The 25,192-nt window shown below is 41.9% G+C and overlaps 1 protein-coding gene across 2 annotated transcripts; it reads left to right on the top strand.

Moving 5' to 3' along the window:
* The first annotated feature begins 564 nt into the window (after nucleotides 1-564).
* Nucleotides 565-23,795, top strand: LOC119379163 (UPF0687 protein C20orf27 homolog). 2 transcript variants are annotated; one of them, XM_037648365.2, is made up of 6 exons: nucleotides 565-801; nucleotides 1,198-1,231; nucleotides 1,481-1,590; nucleotides 7,020-7,149; nucleotides 16,692-16,820; nucleotides 23,110-23,795. In XM_037648365.2, the coding sequence occupies exons 2-6, from the start codon at nucleotides 1,207-1,209 to the stop codon at nucleotides 23,208-23,210; spliced, it is 495 nt and encodes a 164-aa protein (XP_037504293.1). In that variant the 5' UTR covers nucleotides 565-801; nucleotides 1,198-1,206; the 3' UTR covers nucleotides 23,211-23,795. The 2 variants fall into 2 exon arrangements, with proteins under 2 accessions (XP_037504293.1, XP_037504294.1); XM_037648366.2 differs by lacking the exon at nucleotides 565-801 and adding an exon at nucleotides 905-1,092.
* The last annotated feature ends 1,397 nt before the right edge of the window (nucleotides 23,796-25,192 follow it).

Below are 25,192 nucleotides of genomic sequence, written 5' to 3'. Positions count from 1 at the left end.
ACGGAAGCTGCATAAGTTTCTGTCGCACAAATTGAACGGTGTTCCCAGGCTACAAGAAAATACAAAAACTGTCACGCTGAAAATAGTTCTAAGTAGAGACGCGTACTGCGTGGAGAAATTTCATCGTCGCGCGTAGAAAACATCGCAGAACAAGGAATGCAAGAACTTACCTTGAGTCCTTGACGTGAGTTGACACCGGCGCGAAGCGCGTTTAGGGACAGTGGAGCTAGGGGCGTTTTCCTCCTCAGTACCTAGGCCAGCGGCCGTCTTCAGGGAGAAAAAGTGCCCAGAAGCGCGTTTCAGGCGCTATCGGATGGCGGCGCGGCGGTCGCTCCCTGTAGTGGCCACGAAAACAAATGTCGCGTGTCGCAGTGGCAGCAGTGGTGCCGGTGGTGCCATCTTTGTTTACCAACAAACGAAAACTGGCATCACATCACTTTGCGTGTAACGAACCAATGCTAACAGGCCATATATATTTATTGTCCATCAATTTACTCTAACGTTTGTTGGGCGCTAGCTGTGTGCAGGTCTCACGAAAATAAACACGATTATGCGTTTGAGGTTCTAATAAACAAGTCCAAAATGAAAATAAGAAGAAAACAGCGAAAACGGTCCGCAGCAGCGAGGCCGCGAGGCGCGCGCGGTTATCTGGCAGGCGCGGTGCAGGACAGGGGTTACATGCTCGTTTACCACAGTCGGCTGTGGTATAATGTGTAAGGCCCTAGTTCAAGATGACTAGTGGGAAAATATCCATCGCCAGCTTTTTAGCGCTGTGAGCAGCTGCCCTGGCTGCCCGACCAAGTGAGTACAGCAGCAGTGCCACGGAATACGCCTCTGCGTGCGCACACAGCTCAAGCAGCTTCAGCTGTAAACACCGTTAACATTTAACGCAGCTGGCCAACGCTACAAAAATGTTGCGGCCTTCATTATGTTTTCTTTTCTGATGGCTGTTACGACTGAGTGATGCTTGTAGCAGCAAATCCGTGCTTGTAATTATATAGGCTCGTGAAAAAGATAGAAAGCTGGGAACAGGAAAAAAAAAAAGAAAGCGCGCCGTTGAGGCGGCGCAGCTTGGAGCAATCTCGCAATAACGTAATTACACAGCTTTTGGCTACCTTGGCTTCAAGCACTTGCAGATAACCTGTGCCGCCGCAATATTTTCCTACCTTGATGCCGTCTTTCTCCGTCTGGTTTCAGGAAACCGCGATGGAAATCGATAGCACCACTACAGGTAAGGCAAATCAGTTTGCTTAATTTTGTGCCTCTCAACCATTTAAGTCATCGGTAATTCGGTCTACTCGCTCGTTAATATTTGCACCTTTCACTTTAGATACTTTAGATGTTCGCCAATATGAGATTCGCAGACCGACGAACGCGTAGCTGCAGTCACAGGCGCGCTTTTGCAACTGTTTAACTGATAGAAACCGCGAGATATAGGTTCGTGCAAGCTCCCAAAAATGTTGAAGTATGCATATTCCAGTTCACAAGGTGCACTTTCCGGAATCCTTGGATACGTTCGGGCACGACTCCAGCATACTGGTTCAGCCACTTAACGATGTTCACATCAACGTTCACCTCGGCTTTATTCAAGTAAGAACAACTGTTCAGATTCATCAAAGGCGTGTGTGCATTTGTTGAACATTTCTGAAAGGGCGTTCGCAATTGTTCCTTTCAGTCATACTGTCTCCATATTTAGACACAATTTACTTTTCACTATATTTTTGATCATTGGTGACAAGATAGAAATTTTCATTATACCACGTTGAATCTAAGTGTAAGCATTTTGCTAACTAATAACAATATTAGACACCTTAGCACGTAAGCCATAATGCAAGATAATTTTAACTGAAAAGGCACACTATCAGGTTTGACGTAATCTCAAGACTGTATTCACCGGAGCTAGTTGGTACATAGCTAATACTGGTTTGAGCAGCGGAACTTCAAAAGAGGACAGAAAAGGATGTCACTGTACTAACAACTGAAATTTAATTTCTCTGCGCGCGGCTAGGAGGAATCAACTTTATTTATACATATGGCGCGGTCCTCAGGGTGGCTCCACGTGGGCAGCGACCTTTTCGGCCCAGGCAGCAATAGCTAGCTGCGTTTCCTTAATGGGAGTTTTAATAAGCTCTTCCCATGCTGACCGTGAGCGAGCTGGCAGGAGCGTTCTGTGGGGAGAAAAGCCGTCACAGCCCCACAATATGCGATTTTGTGTGGCCAATTCTTGCGCGCTGCAATTTTGGCAGATTAGGTTATCCGATCCGCATGTAATTAGTGCCAGCCGATGAGGACCCCGAAATGAGTCAGTTTCAATGTGGCGGAGGATCGTGGCCTACGCTCTCATGAGGTTTTCATCGAGCAATAGCGGTCTCTTCAGCTTCTACGGCGGAGGGCGCCTGTACCGAGGCGGTATTGATAATCTGTCCCCCTCCGGTCACCACACTTACGGTATATCATTGGTCATTTTGTTTGGCTGTGTCCACGTACGCGACAAATTGGTTGTTTTTGTATTTTTCATAAAGGTCTTTTGCTCTGGCAGACCGCCTTCCGTCATATCTGCCCGATAGCATGTTCTTGGTAAGAGGCTTCACCACGAGCTGATGTCTGATCGCCTGTGATAGTGAGGTACGCCCCGCCAAATCCATAACAGGGTTCATCCCTAGTCTGTCCAGGACACCTCTACCCGCATCGGTACTTGACAGACGGGCTAGCTGCGCATTTTTGTGTGTGCGGCTAAATAAATAACACGCACAGTCACCAAAAGATATCTAGCAGTGATTGGCACATGGTGTCATTCTTTTTGTCCCTCGTGTTAATTCCGCTGCCCAGAATCAGTATTATTTGACCTAATGTTTGACATGTTGCTCCTCATATCACCGCTCTTAACTAGTATTGCTTTCATCAGGTGACCCCCTGCTTCATAATACCCGGTGCATCAAATATTCGTTGCAAAATTTGTAACAAATGTCTAGGCTCATTCCATGATGTATATATCATTAATTAAATAATTAAAAAAAATTATGATGGCTATCATGCTGAAATAATAATGCTACATACCCGTACAAATTTCTTTTTTTTTCTCCGCCATCTTAAATATGTTTGACATCTTTACATCATGCACCATCTTGAGGCCTTAAGAATACTCCATAAAAATTTATGACTAAATGAGTTATAATACAGCTGTGTAGGACAGATTTTGCATTTTTCTGCGTTAACCGACCGAAAATGTGGAAATGACTATGAGTACAGTCACAACAAATCATTATTAGTGACCACCCACTATGTTTCAGACTCTGCTCAGAGAGACATTCCATGTACACTTGCGATGTTATGCAGGCATAATGTTTTTTATTGTTTCATTTTTTTTCCTTCTCTAATTGTTAGTTATGTATTGATTTCATTTTGGAATAGCCAGTCCTGACAAAGCTTAACTTACCACATTTTGACGTCTAAATGAAAAAGAAGTTATGTGAAAGTATGAATGGTATTTCTGTTACATGGCATTGGAGTACTGAACAAGCTTCTGTGAATAAGTTATGGTAAATCTTAATTTTTAGCCTTATATTTTGTTGAGGAAAGTGTAGTTGAAACAGGCTTCCTTAAAATGTGTTGCAATGTAGCTGCAGAATAGGTAATTTGCTAGATGTGCTAGATTTTAGCATCTATTGTTTACCGCGGCTTGTTGCGGTAACTTGAGATTTTAGAGCCTAGCCATTCAAAGCCTCATTATGAGTGAAAATCTTAGAAAATGTGTGCATGAGTTATAGTAGTGTACTTAATGAAAAAAAAAGTACACATACACAGTAGAATAAAAAAAATAAAAAAATAGTAAACAATAATAACAAAAAATGTTTTCTATAAGAGTTGAGCATACAATCTCTAGCATAGAAGCCCAATACTCTAAACATTTTGCCATGGATGGATGTATCTACAGGGTCACCTTATCGGTTTCCCAGCTCAAGCTAGCAGGTGGAAACGCTTGAGCAATTTTCATTTCACCTTAAACATGTGATCCCCACCAGCTTCAAGCTGCATTTATGATTTGTGCTCCAACTATTTGCAAAATGCTTCACCAGTCGGCACTGTGGCCAGTTAATGGCATGCTATAAAAATAATTCACTGTTATGCATAGGCATACCATGTTTACCAGCGATGAACCTGAAATCATTTTTATCCATGGCTGACAGTTCTTCGCCTTTACTTTGTGGCAGTGTGATTGATCAAAGCCATTTTGGCACGCAACTTCTGGAGCAGCTGAAGCCTTGTGTCTCTTTCTCTTGTGTTTGTTCCGCTGTGCTTGCTAAGATGCACAAGTTCCACACCCACCAACTAGCCCAAATTTCCGTGTTGAATACAGCCTTCAATTTGGAACAGCCTATTTGGAGCAATTATTGGTCCCGCATTTTTCGAACACAAATATTTGTCCCTAAGCTGGAGCAGTCATGCCATGTTTAACGAAATCACTGTATGCACACATGCATGCATGTTTATTTATAATATCCCAGAAAATGAAATTAACTTACTGCTTGTCGTATTCCTGCGGACAGCCCTAGGTTTTTTTGGTATCGTGACCTCAGGTCATTTAACATTTCCCCACAATACACTTCATGTTTGTAATTGAATGACGCTTTCCCTGATGCCTGATGCTTTAGTTACAGTACTGGAATCGTAAGCTGCATAAATTTCCTGCATAATTTTTTTCCTCTCAAAAAGAACTATTCTGATGATTTTCGTGCTTTCAGTACATCCCTGGTCTTTGTTGTGTGGTGAAGTGCAGGCTGTTTCACACTTAGGGGAAAACTCGGAGTGCATGGCATTGCGATGCAGCGAGCGCCGTAGTCGGGAGGCAGCAGCAGCTTGCGCATGCGCAGACACTCAAGAACAAAGTCTTGAACCGCGTCGTCTGCTACAGCGGCGTGCACTGGCTGCATTTTCTAAAAGCACATGTGCCACTGTCAGGGGCCACACGAAGATTTCATTGTTACTGCGAGAATAGAGCAGATGATCTTCACTAAACGTTTTGCGATGCCAACCTCTCAGCCTTCATTCGCAAAAGTTGGGTTCTACAAACCTCGTTTGACAGCATGCTTCTGTTAGTTCGCCCGCAAAGCCAGGCTACTGGAGCGTGCACGTATATTTCTTCACTCCGTGTGTGCTACCGTAATACGCAGCTACAAGAGGCACCAAAATGTGCGCACAACGTGCTCAGTCTCCGAGCGCTGCTCCTGAAAGTAGGAACGCTTCCCGAAAATGTGGCCAGCACGCGTCGCCGTAGCAGATGACACGGTTCAACACTACGGCCTTTGAGCCTCTGCGCCTGCACGAGCTGCTGCCGGCACGCGACTGCCGCACTCGCCGTATCGCGATGCCATGCACGAGATTTCCTCTAAGTGTGAAATAGCCTTTATACCTGCTTCTGTGCTTTATAGACATAATCGTTAGTCTCCTGTTTTGTGGGCAATTAACAAAATACAGGGTTTAGTAATTAATTGGTCCTTTGTGCCTGAAATCCTCTGTGCTCCACGAAATTGCTGTAATGGAAGGCTTCGTATTTCATTTTGACAAGTGCTTTAACATGAATGTTCGCCACAGTACAAGACCGAGGCACTTGCATACCATGACTCCAATCTTTCCCAGCAAACTTCCATAGGTCACAGCAGCTGTTTGATAGTTGACAAATTGTGACGGTCGTATGGTATTAAAACTTAACCGCTTTGCATGAGCTCCTCTGGAAGTCAATTAGAACAAATAATACTACCAATTTTTCGTAGTACTAAACTAGTACTACCAGTTTTTGTAGTAACACTTACTAAAACATAGTGGTCTGTTCAAGCATACATGAACTGCTCGCTGTATGATAATGTAATCAAGTAAAAGACTGCCATCTGACAAAAACTTGTAATTGCATCAAGTATTACTTTGATTCAACAATAAAGTAATCACTTAGTATGGGCGATTAGTAGTAGCAGAAAACTTTACTTACGCAGTATGGCCTAGTTGGCATTGTTTAGCAAGGGTGCGCCCCTTGGCCAGAAACCTTAACATCTAGAATTACCAGCCGAATTGATTTTGTTGTCAGGTACAACTTCAGAAGGCACTGACGGCAACCCTCCCATCAGATAACATGGCCGAGAATGTGAGCAAGACTTTTTGTTGAGTTACAGAAGCAATCAGCTGACGCGCTTCTGTCGTCTGTGCTGGGCCTCTCCTGCCTTCTTAAGTAGTAGACTGCTGGAATAAACCTTGCCTACATAAACTTCAAAGTTTCACTGAAAGAATTATTTGTGTCAAACGCCTGCTGTCTTCTTCTCCGAAAGACGGCAGGAACGTCGTCTGCGCAAGCTTGGTGCATATTATGAGATTTTTGCCTAAATGTTGCAGGATGTAGCAGGTTTTACCTCTTGGCGCAGTTGGGTGCAGTTGGCGCAGCTGTCACATCGCTGGCTTTGTAGTACAGTGCAATTTGCAGATCTTACATTTTTCTCTACCTAGAAATTGTGAACAAAAGTGACAGGCACACTCAGCGGCCCTAAACAATTCACATAGAGGTGTTCAGCAAAAATAGCATTTTGAATCTGTGTGCACATTTTTTTTTTTACTTAGTCACCAGAACAACGATCTGTGCACTGTATCTTCATCTACCTCATTCATGATTCGTCACACCTCTGTTTGACATTTACTTTTCAATTTATACATCAATGTGAACAGTTCATAACTATGAGGATAAATATTTATTATTTTGAATATTATGTGATTCTAGGACTGAAGCAAACCGCCGGGATATTTGATTCATTATTCCAATATTTCAAATACTTGCCCCCCAACAAATGTGTTGCTGTTCATGTGCAGGCTGATTGTTTTATTTCTCGTGTTCCATTCACATATTGCTGTGTCAAGTTGCAGTCCATACCTGTTTGCTGCTAAATTCATTTATTTGCTATAGTGCTTTAAATGGCAAGGGATCTTTGCTGACGTTTGGTTAGTTGGCACCTCCAGAGTGGTGTGTTGAAATTTTTCAGGTGAATCATAGATACGAAGTGCGCTTCCAGTTTGACAGCCCTCCACATCTTGGTAGTCTTTCAGTAAGGACACAGGACCCCCCAAACCTCAACCTTAGGGTGCTCGAACTGAAGCCCGTGATCTCTTCAGGTGAGCTGGCTTAATGGCTTATGCATTACACTAAAGTCTGTGGAGTATCGCTTGTCTTTGTGCATTTGCTTGTTAAAATGCTTATCAAGATTCGATAGCAGTTTTTCAGCTCACAAGCATGATTGTCAGAACGCCTTCGCTGCATGGGAAGGAAGTTTGATATTGTGTTTATCACATGTAGATGTGTCAAAACGTCTGCTTTTGTGAGTCACTGTAGCATGCCACGCAACGGCAAGATCACAATGATTCTCTCACCCCAGAAGTTGGCTCTCGGGTGGTATTTGATCAGTCTTTTAAAGCATTAACTTTTCTGCTTGTAGAAGCAAATCGCCACCAAAATGACACTGCATTATAGTGCCTGAAAAGCAACTCAGTAAAAGTAATTCATTGTTGTCTCACATGCCTCGTGATCACATTGTGGTTTTGCCATGATATGAAACCCCATAGATTCCCATAAAATCCCATTCATTGGTGTCTTGTTGACAAAATATGGCCCACACAGTAAAGTTTGTGCATTGCATCATGCACATATACAGGGTGTTTTTTTTTTTAGACAATACAGATTTTTTATAAAAATGCTGTGACAGTTGGGCCCCTGTTGTCTTTGCAAACGAACTCTACGCCGAGGTGGAAGAACTTTGCCGCACTTAAAGTTACATTCAAATGAGTAATGAACAAAAACTCGTTAATTGACTTTTTAATTAACTTGAGGGTTGTTATTTATATGGAAGAGTTGTAGGATGTGACAATTTATGACATGCCCATTTCTTTTAAAAAATCGCGAAAGATGCTCGTATTTGAGATAATAATCACCGCGATTCAAGGCCCCTGTCTCGGCGAAACCGAAACTGAGCGCACCAGGAGTGCAGGAAATCGATCATCCTTGTTGCGAAAGACTGCAAGCTCACGTTACAATTTTTGAAAAAAGGCACGTCGCAGCAGAATGTGGTCAGGGAAAACGGCAAGCCGTGTCAAATACCCAAATGGACCTCTTATTCTTTGCATTTGGTGTATAAAGCACTGAGAAAGACTACTTCCGACGCAATTGATTTTTCAAACACTTGCCCACAGTGTAAAAACTTTGTAACTGTCTTCAGTTATCCTGCTTCATTGCACAGGTGAGTGTAAAAAATAAATGAGTGAAATTTCATGCATAAATACCCATTGTAAATAGGTGCTTATGTTTGCATAACTGCAGAATGAAAGAAAAGGAAGTTTTGAGAAAAATGCGTTTAAATATTTTAAAAGAAATGCTCGTGTGATAAAAAAACACTTAATATGTGTAAAACTTATCATGCTTATAGCCTAGGCCCTCAAAAACTGCACATTCTTCTTTTGTGTGCTCAGAAGGGCACAATTTTTTTTCTTACCTGTCAAGTGCCCCAAGTTGACTGACGTGCTGCCTTCCTGTAGCAGTTTAAAGGGCCCCTAAACCACCCAGAGGTCGACATTTAGTTGTGCTGTCGCAATTGTGCAAGAGTCTACAGCGAACACGTAGCTGTGAGAATTTTTCGAAACAGTGTCGTAATAGCGGAGTTACACGCGTTTGATGATACGAAAGAGGCCCTTGCTCGTTTCACTCTTTCCTTCGCTAAGCTCTTTTCGTCGGCTCATCTCTCCTCCTGGCCAAGTGCACCTCCTCACCGTGCAAGGAGGGAGAGCAGCAAGCGCGTGTACCTGCGAGCGAACAAACAGGTGGTTGCAGATGACGGGCAGGCGACATGTTGATGTCACGGTGAACGTTGAGAGGATGAGGAATGCCGAAAGGCACAGGAGAGGAGAAGGAATTGTTTCTTGGAATTTGTGGGGTGCCTGTAGCTCATAGCACTGCCGCGTTTGGCATTGTTGATCGTGACAGGGTTCTGAATTCGATGCGCGCGTTTACTTGAAATGTTAAAAAATTATCGGATGTGGTTTAGGGGCCCTTTAAGAGCATGCTTTCTTTGTTTGTTTGGGATCTCTCTTGCGCTCCAGGAACAACGGACACAGCGCACACTGTAGAGCAAATGAACAAGTGGGCATTTATTTGTGCCTTTTGCACAAATAAATGCCCACTCGCAAGCCTGCCAGCCGAATCATACAAATCATAATATGCTAATGTGACATGCACAAAACGACACGATGCGGCGTCAACGATTTTCGACTTGCCACGAGAGGGCATCTGTGGGGACGATCCGCGGAATTGCCCCACAGGTCTCCTCATTGCACGCAACCAACTGCAACCAGTCCCAATGACCTAGACAAAGAGTGGCGCTCCTTATGGCCCTGTGTATCCTCGCTGCGAGGTGGTGCCACCATGGGAACACAACGCCATGTCTTGCATGGCAGCGGCTGTACTGACTAATATTAGTGTCCCGCAGTGATGCCGGCTTGCATGACCTGCCGGTGCCACGCGGCAAAACGGCTTTACAGACTGTGCAAGCATGGTAGCTGAATTCGATGTCAAGTATGCCCTCGTTTTCATCATTGGACTTCATTTACAGCACTGAAAACTCGAATACTATACCAATTAGTGGGCTTTATTATACATTTTTCAGATCAACAGAATGCTAGCGCCCCACATTCCTCTAGTAGAATTTTTAATTAATTTTAAGAACATCAGGTGTCATAATAAGATGCTTTTCTAAGATTGTATAACATACTGCAGCAAAGGGGCACTTTTGATGAGTTGACAAACAATATTTAATCAGAAGCTTGCAGTTTTGATTTTAGTGTGTGCAGGAGGGGCTGGAAAGATGCTCCCAATTTTTTAACAGGTTTAGATGAACACAATTATTTTTGCTAAATATTATTGAATAAACAGGGACCTTAGAAATATAGCAAAAATAAAAGGATTTTCTTTTTTCAGAAAATCTGTTTTTGAAGGTGGTGAAAGTTGTTTTTAAAGGGGCTCTGCAACACTTTTTGAACATGGTTAGAAAGCATTGCCGATCAGTAGTCGAGGATCCTGTGAACATGTGAGACAAATATTATAGCACTGCATGCGGCAGGGAATTCACAATTAGAAGTTAAAGGTCAACTCCAGCAATTTTTTAACCATGTCAAAGTAATGGTGCTTCTATGTTCCAAGACGCTCCTGTTACGGGTCCAATGGTAGAAATACATGGCAAATTGGACAATAATTTTAAATAAGCAAGAAAGCACAACACCAAAACCGAAACCCAACTGAGCAGTACTGTGTTCGCATAATGTATAAGCTGGTAAAAACCGGAAATCATGCAAGGCATGCCGGTCCCGCCAGTGTGGAGTATGAAAACTGTAAAAGCGACGAAAAGCGGACGCTCAGCGGAAAGTTGACGACGACGCAATAGCTGCACCATGTCTGTGACTGACTGTGCCACATGCACAAGCTCCTCGGAGCTGTCAGGCAATGACAGCTGGTTGATTCCACGAAAGATAAAAAAACGGTGTATATTTGATGTTTCCGATTTTCCTGATAATTTTGTATGTTGTGCACATATGACTGCACAGCACGAAATCGCAGTTCGTTTTCAAATAAAAATTTTTTTCAACACAGAAAAATTCAACAAGTGTCGCCGGTTGATGACGACCATTTTACGAAGAGTGCTTTTTCGTAAATTCGCAATCATTCTGGCAGCTACTGAAGCTATATGTTACAAATATCTTTCTTTTTGGTGGAAGTAGAAGTAAAGAGGAAATAGCTCATATCATTTCATGGAATTCTGAGCAAATTATGTGTTTTAAAAATTCACAAAAAATGCTGCGTTTTTGAAAATCAGTCAAATTTGGGACGTTATGGCTACTTCTGTGAACATCTTAGCTTGTTCATATTTGCAGTATAAATAGGCCTTTATGTGAATAATGAACCTCTGCATTTGTATTAGGGGCGAAGCTCCTTAAGGCGGCACTCGTTCGTCCCTCGTAGTCGTAGTAGTGCGTAACCGGTCGTAACGCTAGTACCAGATCTTGACCTCCAAGGTGGTGCCGGTGGGAGATTTTTCCTGTGCGTTGTTGAACAATAAAAAATTCGCAGCGTGCGCGTTAACTAAAAGCCGAAGTCTTCTGTTTCTCATTCCCCATTAGCAGCCATTGGCATGTTCCAGTAGGAAACGTTAGTAGAAGTAGAAGTGTAAGTGTTAGCTAAAAGCCGACTTCTTCTGTCTCTCATTCCCATTAGCAGCCATTGTTTACCTCCAAGGTAGTGCCTGGTGAGATTCCTCCTGTGCGTGATTAAACAATAAGAATTTTGTTCAAAACGCCGTTGATTGATGAAATAAACCAACGAAAGACGCCAGATGTTTTCTAAAAGCAAAACGAAAGAACGCCAGATGTTTCTAAAGCAAAACGAAAAGACGCCCAGATGTTTTCTAAAGCAATGGTTTTCTAAACAATGAAAACTCACAGCGTACATGTAAAATTAAAGTGAGCTGCAAGTCGTCATAACTCATCGAACCTTTAGTAGAAACGCGCCCGATCTCACGTCGGTGATGATGTACTGGGCAGAATACACGGAAGATTCACGGTTTACCGATGAACCTCCTCAGCTTCGCCCATTCATCATCATTCACTCCGTGGATATGCTGTGATTTTTTTCTCTAATGATTTTCAAAGTAGTAAATTTTCATGCTCGAAACACCAAAAAGAGAAAAGTGCTCCTCAATTCGAAAATCTATAATAAAAAAACCCCAACCTCAATTTTGTTCAAAGTCCCCCAAAATGTTCTCAAAGGACTGCAGAATGATATTATGAAAAAACAAGTCGCATCATTTTTATTAGAACAAAAGCAGAAAATGTCAAACATTGTGTTTCCAGAGCGTGGTGGCTACTGCGTAAAGGAAATCTCTAGTAACAAGAAAATACAGTAACACGTCTTTTTTCTTCTCTGAGCTTCGCTAAACAACAGCAATGATCTATTGTCGGAAAGTGGGAACAGTTTTGTAAAGAAAAAGACCGTTCCAATTAAATGCATTCGCGTGATTTGCGACTTCACGCCAGTGTTAGACATCCATCAGCCCACAGTAGGCACTTTCAGTTGTAGCCTCCTTTTCTTTCATCTATTTCAGTTGAGTATAATTCATATCTTGAGTGCTAAAGAATACATTCCCTCCATGCGTCTCTTATGATGATGTGCTGTGTCAGAATTGAGAGATTCGTATAAAAGCCAAGGTCTCTTCATGAATGGAAATAAATTTCTGGAGAGCCGTCGCCAAGAGGCGTGGTTTTTGTTGGCCCAAATGTGTACGTTGTCAAACCTTATGTGATCAATGCAGAGTTTAAAAAGAATCGATTACGTGAAGATTGGTGGCAGCAGTTCTGGCCACGGACAAAACACGTTTTGTTTGCATTGCATCTGCTTTGTTTTGCATCTCCTTGTATCTCTTGAAGCAGTGCTTGCAGATCGGGTCTCCCTCTTGAATTGAGTGCGCATCCTGCTTCATGATCCTCCGCAAAGGAGACTCGATCCGATATCTTCTACATAACGAAAATTCCGCTGCAGCGGAATTTTCTTTTTGTGCACCATGAGGCAGTCCGTACAAAATCTCGGTCATGGCTATAACGCCTACCCATAGCCACCTTCAGAGTGTAGGACAGTGATTGCATCAATGTGAAGCACAATTTGGATGCTTAACTTCTATCTCAGGTGGTGTTTGGCTGACTGGCACAGCCGTGCTCGTTGCTGTCGTCTGCTCAGGCGAGCGTCTATCGCGCCGCCCTTTGCACCTGTCCGCGTAAAGCATGCTACTCCGTTTACACGAAGCCGTGTAGCACAGGCCACTCGATCCACCACACGATCCGCATGGTGTGGATCCAGAGACCGGGCGGGAGAGCGAGGAGCGGTGAAAAATGTATCGTGTAACCAACGCAATCGACACCCCAGTATTTTCTCGTGCAGAGCGACAAAGCCTGGCAAACAATGTGTGGCTGCTGTGCTTAGGTTGCACTGCGGTACTCGCCGTTCACCACTGTCGCCATTTGCGATTTCTCACATTCTTACAATGCATGATCGACTCAGCTACACAAATTTCGCGTTTAGCTTCGTTGCTTTTATATAAGCGCATTTACTCAAAAAAAAATTATCCAGAGGAATGAAAATGTCTGTGCTGCCCGTCGATGAGGAATACAAGTGGTGTCGCAAATGCATTTAATTGGAACAATCTTTTTTTCTTTACAAAACAGTTCCCACTTTCCGACAATAGATCATTACTGTTGTTTAGCGAAGCTCAGAGAAGAAAAAAGACGTGTTACTGTATTTTCTGGTTACTAGAGATGTCCTTTACGCAGTAGCCACCACGCTCTGGAAACACAATGTTTGACATTTCCTGCTTTTGTTCTAATAAAAATTATGCAACATGTTTTTTCATAATATCATTCTGCAGTCCTATGAGAACATTTTGGCCCCGCCACGGTGGTCTAGTGGTTACGGCGCTCGACTGCTGACCCAAAGGTCGCGGGATCGAATCCCGGCCGTGGCGGCTGCGTTTTCGATGGAGGCGAAAATGTTTGAGGCCTGTGTGCTTAGATTTAGGTGCACGTAAAAGAACCCTAGGTGGTCGAAATTTCCAGAGCCCTCCACTACGGCGTCTCTCATAATCATATCGTGGTTTTGGGACGTTAAACCCCAGATATTATTATATTGTTATTATTGAGAACATTTTGGGGGACTTTGAACAAAATTGAGATTGGGGTTTTTTTATTAGAGATTTTTTAATCGAGGAGCACTTTTCTCTTTTTGGTGTTTCGAGCGTGAAAATTTACTACTTTGAAAATTATTAGAGAAATACAAATGCAGAGGTTCATTATTCACATAAAGGCCTATTCATACTGCAAGTATGAACAAGCTAAGATGTTCACAGAACTAGTCATAGCGTCCCAAATTTGACTGATTATCAAATACGCAGCATTTTTCGTGAATTTTTAAAAATACATAATTTGCTCAGAATTCTATGAAATGATAAGAGCTATTTCCTCTTTACTTCTACTTCCGCTAAAAAGAAAGATATTTGTAATATATAGCTTGAGTAGCTGCCAGCATGGTTCCGAAGTTACGAAAACGCACTCTTTGTAAAATGGTCGTCGTCAACCGGCGACACTTGTCGAATTTTGCTGTGTTGAAAAAATTTTTTATTTGAAAACGAACTGCGATTTCGTGCTGTGCAGTCATATGTGCACAACATACAAAATTATCAGGAAAATCAGAAACATCAAATATACACCCTTTTTTGATCTTTCGTGGAATCGACCAGCTGCGATTCGGACACATTTGGAGGTCATCTAGAATCGCCATTCCTCTTCGATGAACTAGAACACGCCTGTTTAGTTATGTGCCTCCCTGGGTCACGGTGGACCCTGTATGCGTTGCGGAAAGTGTTTCCATATGGTAATGTTCGCGCATGTGCACTTTTCAGCCGTTATGGTATTACTCTACTTTCCGTGCGACAATCCAGCACTGCTAGCTAAAACTCTAATATTGAGACGAAGGGTAATCGTTAGCCGCGAGTGTTTCGTGACTGTTAAGGTAATTATACGGGCAATCGTGTGGAGCCCACAACGCAACACCACTTACCACCCATCGCACGCACGCCCACAAGCAACTGAATTTACATGCCCAACCAACAAAGCGGTGGCCAATCACACACGATTGTTGCCTTGTGGACAGCAGACGCTGCTGGGGCACCTCGGTTAATAATTTCCATCGCTTTGCCATTAATGATGTCACACACACAATGTTGCCAATAATTGTGGGAAGCTAGGTGGGAGAGTTTGGGCAATCAATGAAATTCATTCGTAAAGAATCTGCATGTCTATCCAGCCTGTAATTTGGCATAAATGACAGAAACACGCAAAGGGAACGTACCTAGAGAATTTATTGAGATCCATTGACCTTGAAAAATCGCCGGAGTTTGCCTTTAAAGACTGTTCGAAATTGCTCGCTGTTCTCTCAGCAAATTACATCATAAATTACATCATCAATGAGGCTGACTGCCTGTGTTTTTGGAGGGGAGGACACGGCTTTTGGCTGCTTTAAGCATTCTGTTCTGCATAGTTACCACAGCTGCAATGTGGTGCTGCCACGTGCCTGCACCACGCTTTGTAGTGTGCTAGAATTACACAGTAGACACACTATCATGCTCATGATAAGGGAGCCAATGCGTTCAAAGGAAAAAATGAAGAGAAAGTGCTAATGGTCATGACCACAGAGTACGATAAGACAGGAGCACTGACTCCGCTCGTCTGGAAGGGACACATTCTGCAACACCGGATCTTGCTTCACGGCGTGTTGGCCAGATGGCGCTGCGAATGAACAGTGGCATAGGAGAGCCATCCTCGAGCAGAGCCGCAAGCGGGAGGATCTTGTCATTGCTCTAGCAATATCACATGGTTGCGCTTTGCCGCGTTCCCACGTCTGGCTGCCGACCCATTTTGTCGTCTGCTCCACGCACACCGCTCCCCACTGCCATCGCCGCCGGCCTCCACCAGTCAGCGGATGTGCTTATGAGAGCAGGTTGTTGAATGACTTCCACGCGCGACAGATGGCGCTACACGTTGTGAGCAGTCGGCTGAGAGCGCAAGGGGAGGAGAAAGCATGTGCGAAAGGGTGAAGAGGAGCGGAGGGACAGAGCAAAGGAATGAACTTGAGGCCCGTGTCCACGTTGCACAATTTGGCCCGAGCGAATACATTAAGTGGCGGTGGAGTCGGCGCTCCTCTCTTAGCTTACTCCGTGGTCATGACTCATGCTGACGTAGCTTCTTGCCCCTTTGTCATCCCCCCTGTGTACCTTTCAGTGCATTCATTGAAATGAAAGGAGAGAAAAGCGCTTAGAGTGTGTGACAGATCTCTGTAACACCACTCGTACTTGACAGATGAAAAATATTTTTGTGGCAGTCGATTCTTGAGGCAATAAACTCTGATAGTGATCTCATTGGACGATTACTTAGAAGTGTTGCAGGACTTTTAAGAGGGCAGTCCAAAGGGTGGTGTTTTATTCTGTTTATTTCTTTCGGACTTAGGGAGCGACAGGGATGGCTTTCGCTGATTTAATTGATGTTAACATTGTGTTGATTGTTAAAGTGTTTTGTGTGTACATTTTATGCCACTTATAATGCCTTTTCTAGCTATAACTTCATAGCAGTTGCAATCCAGTACTGTTTTCACCTTTGTCTACTTTATCCTTTTGCAAATGTACGATCTATCTGTACTAATCTGTGCGATTGGAACATTGTAATATTAAATTCTTGGCTGTTTGGATAAGAATATGAGTTTGAACAAATTTGATTCTTTCATGGCAACGTGGTGCTGAAAAATTCGTGTTTATGTGGATTTTAAGTTCATGCTAAAGGCTATCATAAATAGAGAAAACTTGTGAGGAAAACAAAACTTTAGCATAAGAGGGTTAGTTGTTGCTTATAATTGTCATGTCTGTTGTATTGTGCAGTCACATTGCTCTAGACTAGTTTTGGCTCATCTAGCTCATGAGGATTGCCTGTAGTATGGAACCTAGTGTTATGATTTTTTTTTTTTTTTCAAGCCTGTTAAGCACCGGGTTTGCAGCACTTTTTTCTGTGTCTGATCTTCCATGCAGGGCCCAGGTATGAAGTCGTTCTGGAATTGCTCGCCTATAAAGAGAAACTACTTCGAGAACAGCTTCTGCTACAGTCCTGCAACAACCCACTGCTCACACTGACACTCATGCTCAATGCCAGGGTTCTTGGTAAGTGGCTTTGCTCATGAAAGCATCCAATTCTGTGCTTCAGAGCTCACAGGGAATTGATCATAAACAGGCAGCATCACACATGGAAACACAAGACCAGTGTTAGAACTAAATCTCTAGCTATTTCTAAAGAAAAAAAGAGAGAGAGAGAAAGGAAAACGGTAGGGGGCTTCACTCTGGTGCCCAAGCGTTCATTGTTCTGTCGAAGATTACTAAAACCAACTGTTTCATAGGCCGAAATTGAGTGGTGCTTGTGATAATTAGTGGCAGTGTAGCTGCTTCTCTTTACATCTGGCAGGTCGTCTGCCATTATAATGTGAGGTGGAAAGTAGCATAGAGTGGGTCTGCACAGACACAGTTTTCCCACTATGCTGCTATCTACAGTTGAATGGTAGAACTTCAGTTACTGAAACAATACTTCTTTCGACTGTTAGTAGTGAGCTCTGCGATATGAATGTCTTTAATGCAGTGTAAACACACTCTGCTGTGGACTTAATTCTTGCCACTTGGGCACATTGTTTTGCTCAGCCCTCTAAATGTGCAGATAGCATTCTTTTTTGCTTTAATCCTATAACCTCCTGGAATGCACCAACTTATAATGTGCAGCAATGCTCACAATGTGATATGATCACACTATTGCAAAAAAACGCTTCTTTAAAAAGTCAATCGACAAAGTAAACTTTAACCTCAACATTTAGAGGGCACTCCATCCTGTCAGGTTGTTTGTATTGTTACTTGGAAAATAGTATCAATTTGAAGTTCAGATTCATGTGCGATACACACACTCGCACACGCACAGAGTGTTTTAAGAAAGGTGTCCAAAAATACTCAGAAATAAGGAAAATTGAATGTTACTCGATGCCTTCATAATTGCTTCATATGTAGCGGCAGACATCTTAAGATGACTGGAGACATCATTTACAGCTGTAATTTAAAAAAAAATAGACTAATCACCTTTTTAATTAGCAGATACAGGTGGTTGGACTGGTTGGGAGAATTGATGTCCTTTCTGCAAAGAGCCCATTGCCGCTTTGAGATTTCGAAAAAGCAGCCTCTGGTAATTATTGCGGAGTGACGAAATTCGACCAAGTTCATTGGCAAACAAAAACTGATGCGCAGATGAGTACAACTAGCATATGACCAGAATGACGTCACTATTCATGACAACGATTACAGTGGTGTTAGTTCTTCTGTATTTGCTAACATATGTGTGCCATGCATGCTATAGAGCAGGCCGCACACCAATTTAACGAAGTCGATTGGTGGTTGATGTAACGACTGTTGTTCAATTGGACATCTCGGAAGAGTATGGCAGTAGCACTCTCATGCATTTTGGTTTTGGTTTCGCTGGCTAAATTGGTCAGATTTCATTAATCTGCTGAAATTACCAGCGTCCATGTTTTGGAAATCTCAAAGTGACAATGTGCTCTTCGCAGGAAGGGCTCCAATTCTCCCATTTAAACCGACTGCCTGTGTCCACTAATCAGAAAGTTAATTAATTTAATTCAATTAATTACCTGCATCATTGACATCTCTAGTCATGTTAAGATGTCTGCCGCTACAGAAAATGTAATTATGAAGGCAGTGAGCAAACACTGCATTTTCCTTATTGTTTAGAATTTTTGGACACACTTCTTGAAACACCCTGTGTGTGTGTGTGCACGCATGTACACACGCGCGCACACACACACTCACACTCAAGCTTGGTTATAACTAGGGCTCCGTGTTTTCGGATAAATCCGAAAAAATCTGATAAACACTCGCCGGTAAAATATTTGACAATTCGGATTTATCCGATAAACTCCAATTTTAAAAGAGCATTTTCAACGTTCGAAGGGCATTTTCAAAGCTGAGAATCATCAATCGAAAGGAGCGCACCTCCATCAGTGGCAGCAACCTCATAAAATATGCTTGCATCTATTACAACAAGCTTTAAGGTTGCAATACGAACAAATGTAGGTGTCTTGTATTCAAGTATTTGTGCTTGTATGTATATGCGTTTGTGCATTCAGACCTTCTAGAGCATTCAGACCTTCCAGACATGTAAAATATACTTAGTGTGTTCGTGTCCAGATATCATTTCATCTAAGATTTCGGAGTATTGCGAATAATAATAGGTCCTTTATTTTTCATGAAGAAGATGAGGGGGGCTGGGAGACAAAGCTGAGAAGCAGCTTGACCAGCTCCTGCCCTCCCAAAAGTACACTTGGCGAGTTTACAGCAGTGCACATAAACAGCCTTATTAACCCTTTGTTTCCCACATACAGTCTGTGCAGTGCCCACAACCGAAAATGATATTTTCAGACAGTTTTCGTTCAAAGTGATACCTGGAAAAAAAACTTACAACAATACATATACATTTTATAAGAATTTTATTACTGCCACATTTGTTGCAGTCAGGAATGAGGGGTTGAAAATAGGGGACCATGCACTGAACTCTCTAGGGCTTTCAAGAGGCATGAAAATTTTGAAAGCAGTTAATTTTTTTCTGTATCAACGCATAAGTAAGATGTGTGCTTCTCCACAGTTGATCTTGAGGTCCTTCTTGACCCAGTGCCATAATTTTTTGTTCATCTAAGTCAATGTAAGTTCAGCTTCTTCATCCTCACTGTCTGTGGAGCTTTCACCATCCGTGCGTGGCAGTCTCTCCGGCAAAATATACTCTCCTTTGCAATCTGAGCCTTGCAAGTCTTCATCTTCGCTTCTGCTTGGATATTAATTTTGAAAGAGAATTTGTATTTGCTCATCTGTCAACTGTTGCCTCCATAAAGAAAAACCGTTTTGAAGCTTTGAGGTGCTCTAAGACTTATTTTGCAGTAAATTAATGAAAAAGAAGCAACTGCGACGCACTGAAAACTTCTGTACACTTTTTTGGCCTAACCGGAAGGTGGACTTCGTAGTCCTGAGTGCCACAAACGTGTATGCAAGCCTAAACTGCACATACAGTTGACAATAACCAATGATACAAAAAGTACTACAAGCTAGGCTCGTTCCGTAGGCTTCACGAAAAAGAATATAGGCATTTATAACTAGATATCACACTTAATAAGCAAAGAGGAGCATGAACAAGCCAGGAGCTCGCCATCTTTGCCGGCCGCACGTGGTGTCCATGTTTGCAATGGAAGAAGCACTCAAGTGCGGTACCTGTAGCACCATCTATCAAGCATAATTGAAAGCTTGGACTCCCGCGTTTGTGGCAACAAGGAATCAGGGGTCCCTTAGTGAAATTTTGAGGAAAAAAAAAATCAGACAAAACTGCCACAAATGTGGCACCTGGGATATAAAGGGTTAACAGGGTAAATGAACAGGAAGTGCAAAAAAATGAAAGGATGGAGAAACAGGATTATCAGTAACAATGCAATGCATTTTCAGTTGAAATAAAATTAATAAGAACACATTGGAACAAATTATAATGCAAAATTAAACACCGAATTTCGGAGAATTGGGGACTTACGAGAAATTAACCCCGATAAACGCCAAATTTCTGCCCCCCAAAAAAAACTCCAAAAAACACTCTTCGAATTTCAAGAAAAATAAACTCCGAAAACACATAGCCCTAGTTATTATGAAGTTGAAGGGTGGGGGAGGGGGGTTTACAGAGGTTTACTTCTTAAAACAACTGAAATTCATTTGTTATATCTATTGCTTTATTATACCCGTTATCCATCATTGAAAGTTCTGTCACATCGCAAGTATTTAGTTACAGGAGGAGGTCCCGTAGTCAGACTGTACTGGGACCTCCTTTACACGAACAAAGGTGATAGTTTACAACGCAAAGCAACTGTAGCACACATTAAAGCAGTACACAAGCAAAAAGAAAGTAATGTTAACAGAGCAAAATATATAATTGATTACAGAGAATAACAAGGTTTTAGCATTTCTCATGGCAGTGAAAAAAATTGTATGAAAAAAAAAGAAAGAAACTAAACGGTTTACATTCACATTGGTACATGAACAGTGTACAAAAAAAAAAAAAAGAAAGATGGATACAGTGAAACTTCTTCGTTTTTCCAAAATAAATGCATTTTTTGTTCTCTTTTTAAATAGGTTTAAAGATCTTGTGTTTTTCATAGGGGTGTGCGAATATCAAATATTCAACTTCGAAGCGAATTCAAATAATGCAAACTAAGTGCATAATGAATGGAATATTTTAAAATAATTTTTGAATGTGAATAGTACTACTCCCGACTTCAGCAAGAAATCATTTTTTCACCAACCAGAAATGAAAAAGCAAGAGTGTTGTACAGCAAATAATGTACAGGGATGTAAAAAGCAAGATTGTTATACAACAAATGATGCACAGAAAAGTTATGCACTGTACAACACTATTGCTTGACAGTACCACATCTGCAGTAATTTACTAATATTGTCATGAATTGAAAGGATAGCTGCTCAGTTCGGGGAGCAGCAACGTTGTGCATGTCGCAATTCTTCCAGACAACGAAAACAGCTGCTCACTAGACCGCTGGTGTTGATGTGCTTTAGGGTGTCATAGTTCAATCCTTTTAGAATTCTATCTTAATTGGGAGGAGTAGTGACAACTTATCAGTGCGATGTTCATTATTGCAGGTACAGTACTTGCAGATTAAAACGTGAAATCTTATTTTAGTATAGTGACTGCTATGAGTGATTGCTCGTGATAACCACGTCATGTCGCTGGAAATGTGGCCGCTAAAGGTAATGTTGGCTGTGATGCAACTGTTTGAGTCAAAATTACGCCTATATGATGCAAACTGTAGGCTCTAGAAACGAAAATGCTTGCATTACTTACTCTAAAATTTTTGCGGTTCAATCCATGAGTACTGTACTTCATCCAAGGTGAACCCAGTATAATGCTTGGTTTCAGAGAGCTTGAAATGACCTTCAGGCGTTTGATTTTTGTTCATTTGTTTCGGTGGGGTGGGCATAGTCGAAGCGGCAAATTTGAAGTCTGGCAGGCTGGTCATGTTGGTAATCCATTTTAAGAAAGGTACGAGCGCAAGCAATTAACTGTCAAAAAGGGCACACATGCACACACACACACATTTCGTGTCTTTTTGTCCATGTTTTCCTTGCGCTTTTACCTGTCTCAAAATTTAAGATGGCGCAATTAGCTTTCTGACCGGACCAAATGGCCGTGCCAGCAGGACCGTTGCAGAAGTATAGCGGCGTGAGAAACAAAGATTTTTTTTTTGTGTGATTCCTGTGAAGGTATTCGGCACGTAGGCTGATAAAGCATTTTCTGTAATGGCACATTTGATGATAAAACATTTTTATGTCACTTGTACATTCTAAGAAGCATTCTGAATGTGTTTTGTAATTTTTGGGTGACTGAATACTTCTACCAGTAATGTGTTTTTCGAAACAAATATAGAACCATTTGAATTGAATATTCAAAGTCTCGAATATTCACGCACAAATAGTGTTTTATTTTGAGTTAAAGAGTGTTCCATAAAGAAATGAAAGTGAGTTCTACAGTATATTTACCATTACTAGTGTGGACTCACTAGTGTGGACTCTTGGTAAAAGAAAAGTGTTAACGTCAATCTGGTGGTACTATAAGTTATCAGATGAAATAGGGAAAATGTGATTGGTGGTAGCTTATTATTCACAAATCTGTAGAACAAAAATACCTAGGGTGTATTTAGCAAGTCCAGAAATGGTAAGGATGTTATTCTTGCGTAGTAGAAATTTGGCATTACAAAAGTAGTTATTCTGCAAGTAGTTAACTGCAAGTGGTTATTCTCTATGAATTGGTTCTGAACGGCACTCTTCTCCAAAACTGTCATGGATGTGCATCTTGTATTTGTCATCCACTTTCATGCTCCACAGAGCACCTGGCAGTTTTGCAGATTGCTGTTTTACTAAAGGCATGTCTAAATTAATTTTGTGCACTACTGAAATTTAGAAAAATGATAGTCAAAGAGCATCACTCTTAAAAAAAAAAACCTTCAAAGTTCACTGAACGAAATAAATCTGTGAAATGTAAAAAAAAAAGTGATGGCTTTGCCATTGTTAACAAAATGGCAAAAACCAAAGACATGGACTCATGCCTAGATTGTGTTGTAGCAGAAGTGATGACTCATCTCAAGACAAAGCAAATGCTGTTTGTGTTCCTGAACTGCTGCGCCATTGGTCAATCTGGTCAATTTTTCATCATGCAGCGGTAATCAAGTAAATGTAAAGCTCATTCAGCTATTGAGCAATGATTGTTGCATTAACAGTTTTCAATAATGTTGATGATTTGTATGTTGTGCTTTTTTTATTTATTGTCATGAGTCATATTGACTTTATCCTTATTGCTGTCTAGGGAAGGGAAAAGGCACACCATTTCTCAAAACTGGAATCCACTGCATTGGAATTGAAATGGATGAAGAATCGGACCACAGCGACTGGCAAGGCTTTGATTAAGCCAGTGCTGAAAGCCTTCTGTGTACAAGTCTTTGCAAGACCTTTTTTTGAGCTGTGAACTGGCTGATGTACTGAACCTGAAGTGTGCAAGGCCTTGACTAGTGTGTGTAGTGATGGAATGTCCATTATGTTTCATGTGTGAGGGGATCTCATTGTCTCACCTGAAGAAAATTGTTAGATATATTCAGACTAGTGGACAAAGCTGTGGCAGCATATTTTGCCGGGCTGGTGACTGCACACATGAGTAGTTACTATTCGCCTAAAGAAAATTGTTCTGCATTTGCAGATGAGCTAAAGCTATGGTAGCATATTTTGCTAGGCCAATGTTTGTGAACACAAATAATTACTATTCAACACACCTGAAAAACAAGCTTGCCATGTCTTTTAAGAAGAAGGACAAGGGTATCTTATGGGCCCGATTTTCTTGTTAGTTACAATCATACTAAGCACCTCACCGGTGATATTCACTCCACAGCTATTAACCCTGCTGCAAGTGGTGCATACAGGGTCATTTGTTAACCCTTTAACTCCCATGCTTGAATTGTGTATTTTCTATGCAGTTTATACAAGTTTTACCAAAGATGAGCCACACTTGTCAACGTTACATTTTCTTTGGTTGCTGGAAACTAAACATTCTGGCTGGCTGGTTTTAGTGCATGCACTTGTGTTGGCTGTGAGATTAGAGTTATAGCTGGCAGCACTGTTGCTGCTGTTATCACAGGGTTTTGTACAATATTACCGAAAGGCACTGAGGATGCTGCTCCCCCCCAAAATTTTCCAATTTTGCATGTGTATATATACACGCACACATACAAATGCATGCACGTACATATAATGTATGCTTGAAACACACCCCCCCCCCCCCCCAAAAAAAAAAAAAAATCTGACTACGTTACTGCTGAGGGGGAAGTCTTGCACCACCACTTATGCAAGTTTTCTAATGGACTGTGCCATCGTGAGAATGATAGTACATATGGGTGTGTAAGACTTGTTTTGAGTGAGGCTTACCCTAAAATGTGGCCATGGTTGTACAGAAAACACTTGCCTAAAAAAAAATTTGATAGAAGACTTTCATTTGCTAGTATTTTTACTGTCTTGCAGTACCTAATGAAGCAATGAAAAGCAAGAATAGTTGACAAACTGTCCAATCGAGTGCAGGCCTTGTCTTCCGTTCAATTTTAACAGCATGGCAACTTTAGATTTATCAACTTTGTGGTTTTTAAAAAAAGAAAGCTCTTTATGCATCACTTTAGTAGAAAATAAACCATACAAATGGAACAGTGCGAGCCACGCGCACCTTCAGGTTGTAAAACTCTGCATTTATTTGCCTAGTTTTCTAGAAAAATGAGAACTTGCGTTCATCGATAAAAAAAAGTTCGATTATGATACTCCCTAATGTGAAATTTGAGCGCAGCTGTGTACGTGTTTTCATTTGCATATTGGCTGGGACGGACAATTTGTCGCGTGGCACATTGCAAATGGAGTGAAGTGCGACACTACTGCCTCGCTTATTTAGAGATCACGAGTGCCAGTGCGTGGATGCCATTCACAGCAGCTGCCCCCAACAGACAGATATAAAAAAAAGTTCAACGATTATGATACTCCCTAATGTGAAACTTGAGCGCAGCTGTGTACGTGTTTTCATTTGCATATTGGCTGGGACGGACAATATGTCTCGTAGCACATTGCAAATGGAGTGAAGTGCGACACTACTGCCTCGCTTATTTAGAGATCACGAGTGCCAGTGCGTGGATGCCATTCACAGCAGCTGCCCCCAACAGACAGATATAAAAAAAAGTTCAACGATTATGATACTCCCTAATGTGAAATTTGAGCGCAGCTGTGTACGTGTTTTCATTTGCACATTGGCTGGGACGGACAATTTGTCTCGTGGCACATTGCAAATGGAGTGAAGTGCGACACTACTGCCTCGCTTATTTAGAGATCACGAGTGCCAGTGCGTGGATGCCATTCACAGCAGC

Source organism: Rhipicephalus sanguineus, chromosome 1 (genome assembly GCF_013339695.2).
Source record: "Rhipicephalus sanguineus isolate Rsan-2018 chromosome 1, BIME_Rsan_1.4, whole genome shotgun sequence".
NCBI classification, from domain to species: domain Eukaryota; kingdom Metazoa; phylum Arthropoda; class Arachnida; order Ixodida; family Ixodidae; genus Rhipicephalus; species Rhipicephalus sanguineus.
Note: the sequence above shows the minus strand (reverse complement) of the source record. Positions and strands in the feature narration are given on the sequence as shown.

Excerpts from the sequence above, each read along its gene's own strand:
- LOC119379163 (XM_037648365.2), top strand. The coding sequence starts at position 1,207 with ATGGAAATCGATAGCACCACTACAG. Across the intron at positions 1,232-1,480 it reads AATCGATAGCACCACTACAG|TTCACAAGGTGCACTTTCCG; the intron begins GTAAGGCAAATC and ends TGCATATTCCAG. Across the intron at positions 7,150-16,691 it reads GAAGCCCGTGATCTCTTCAG|GGCCCAGGTATGAAGTCGTT; the intron begins GTGAGCTGGCTT and ends TCTTCCATGCAG.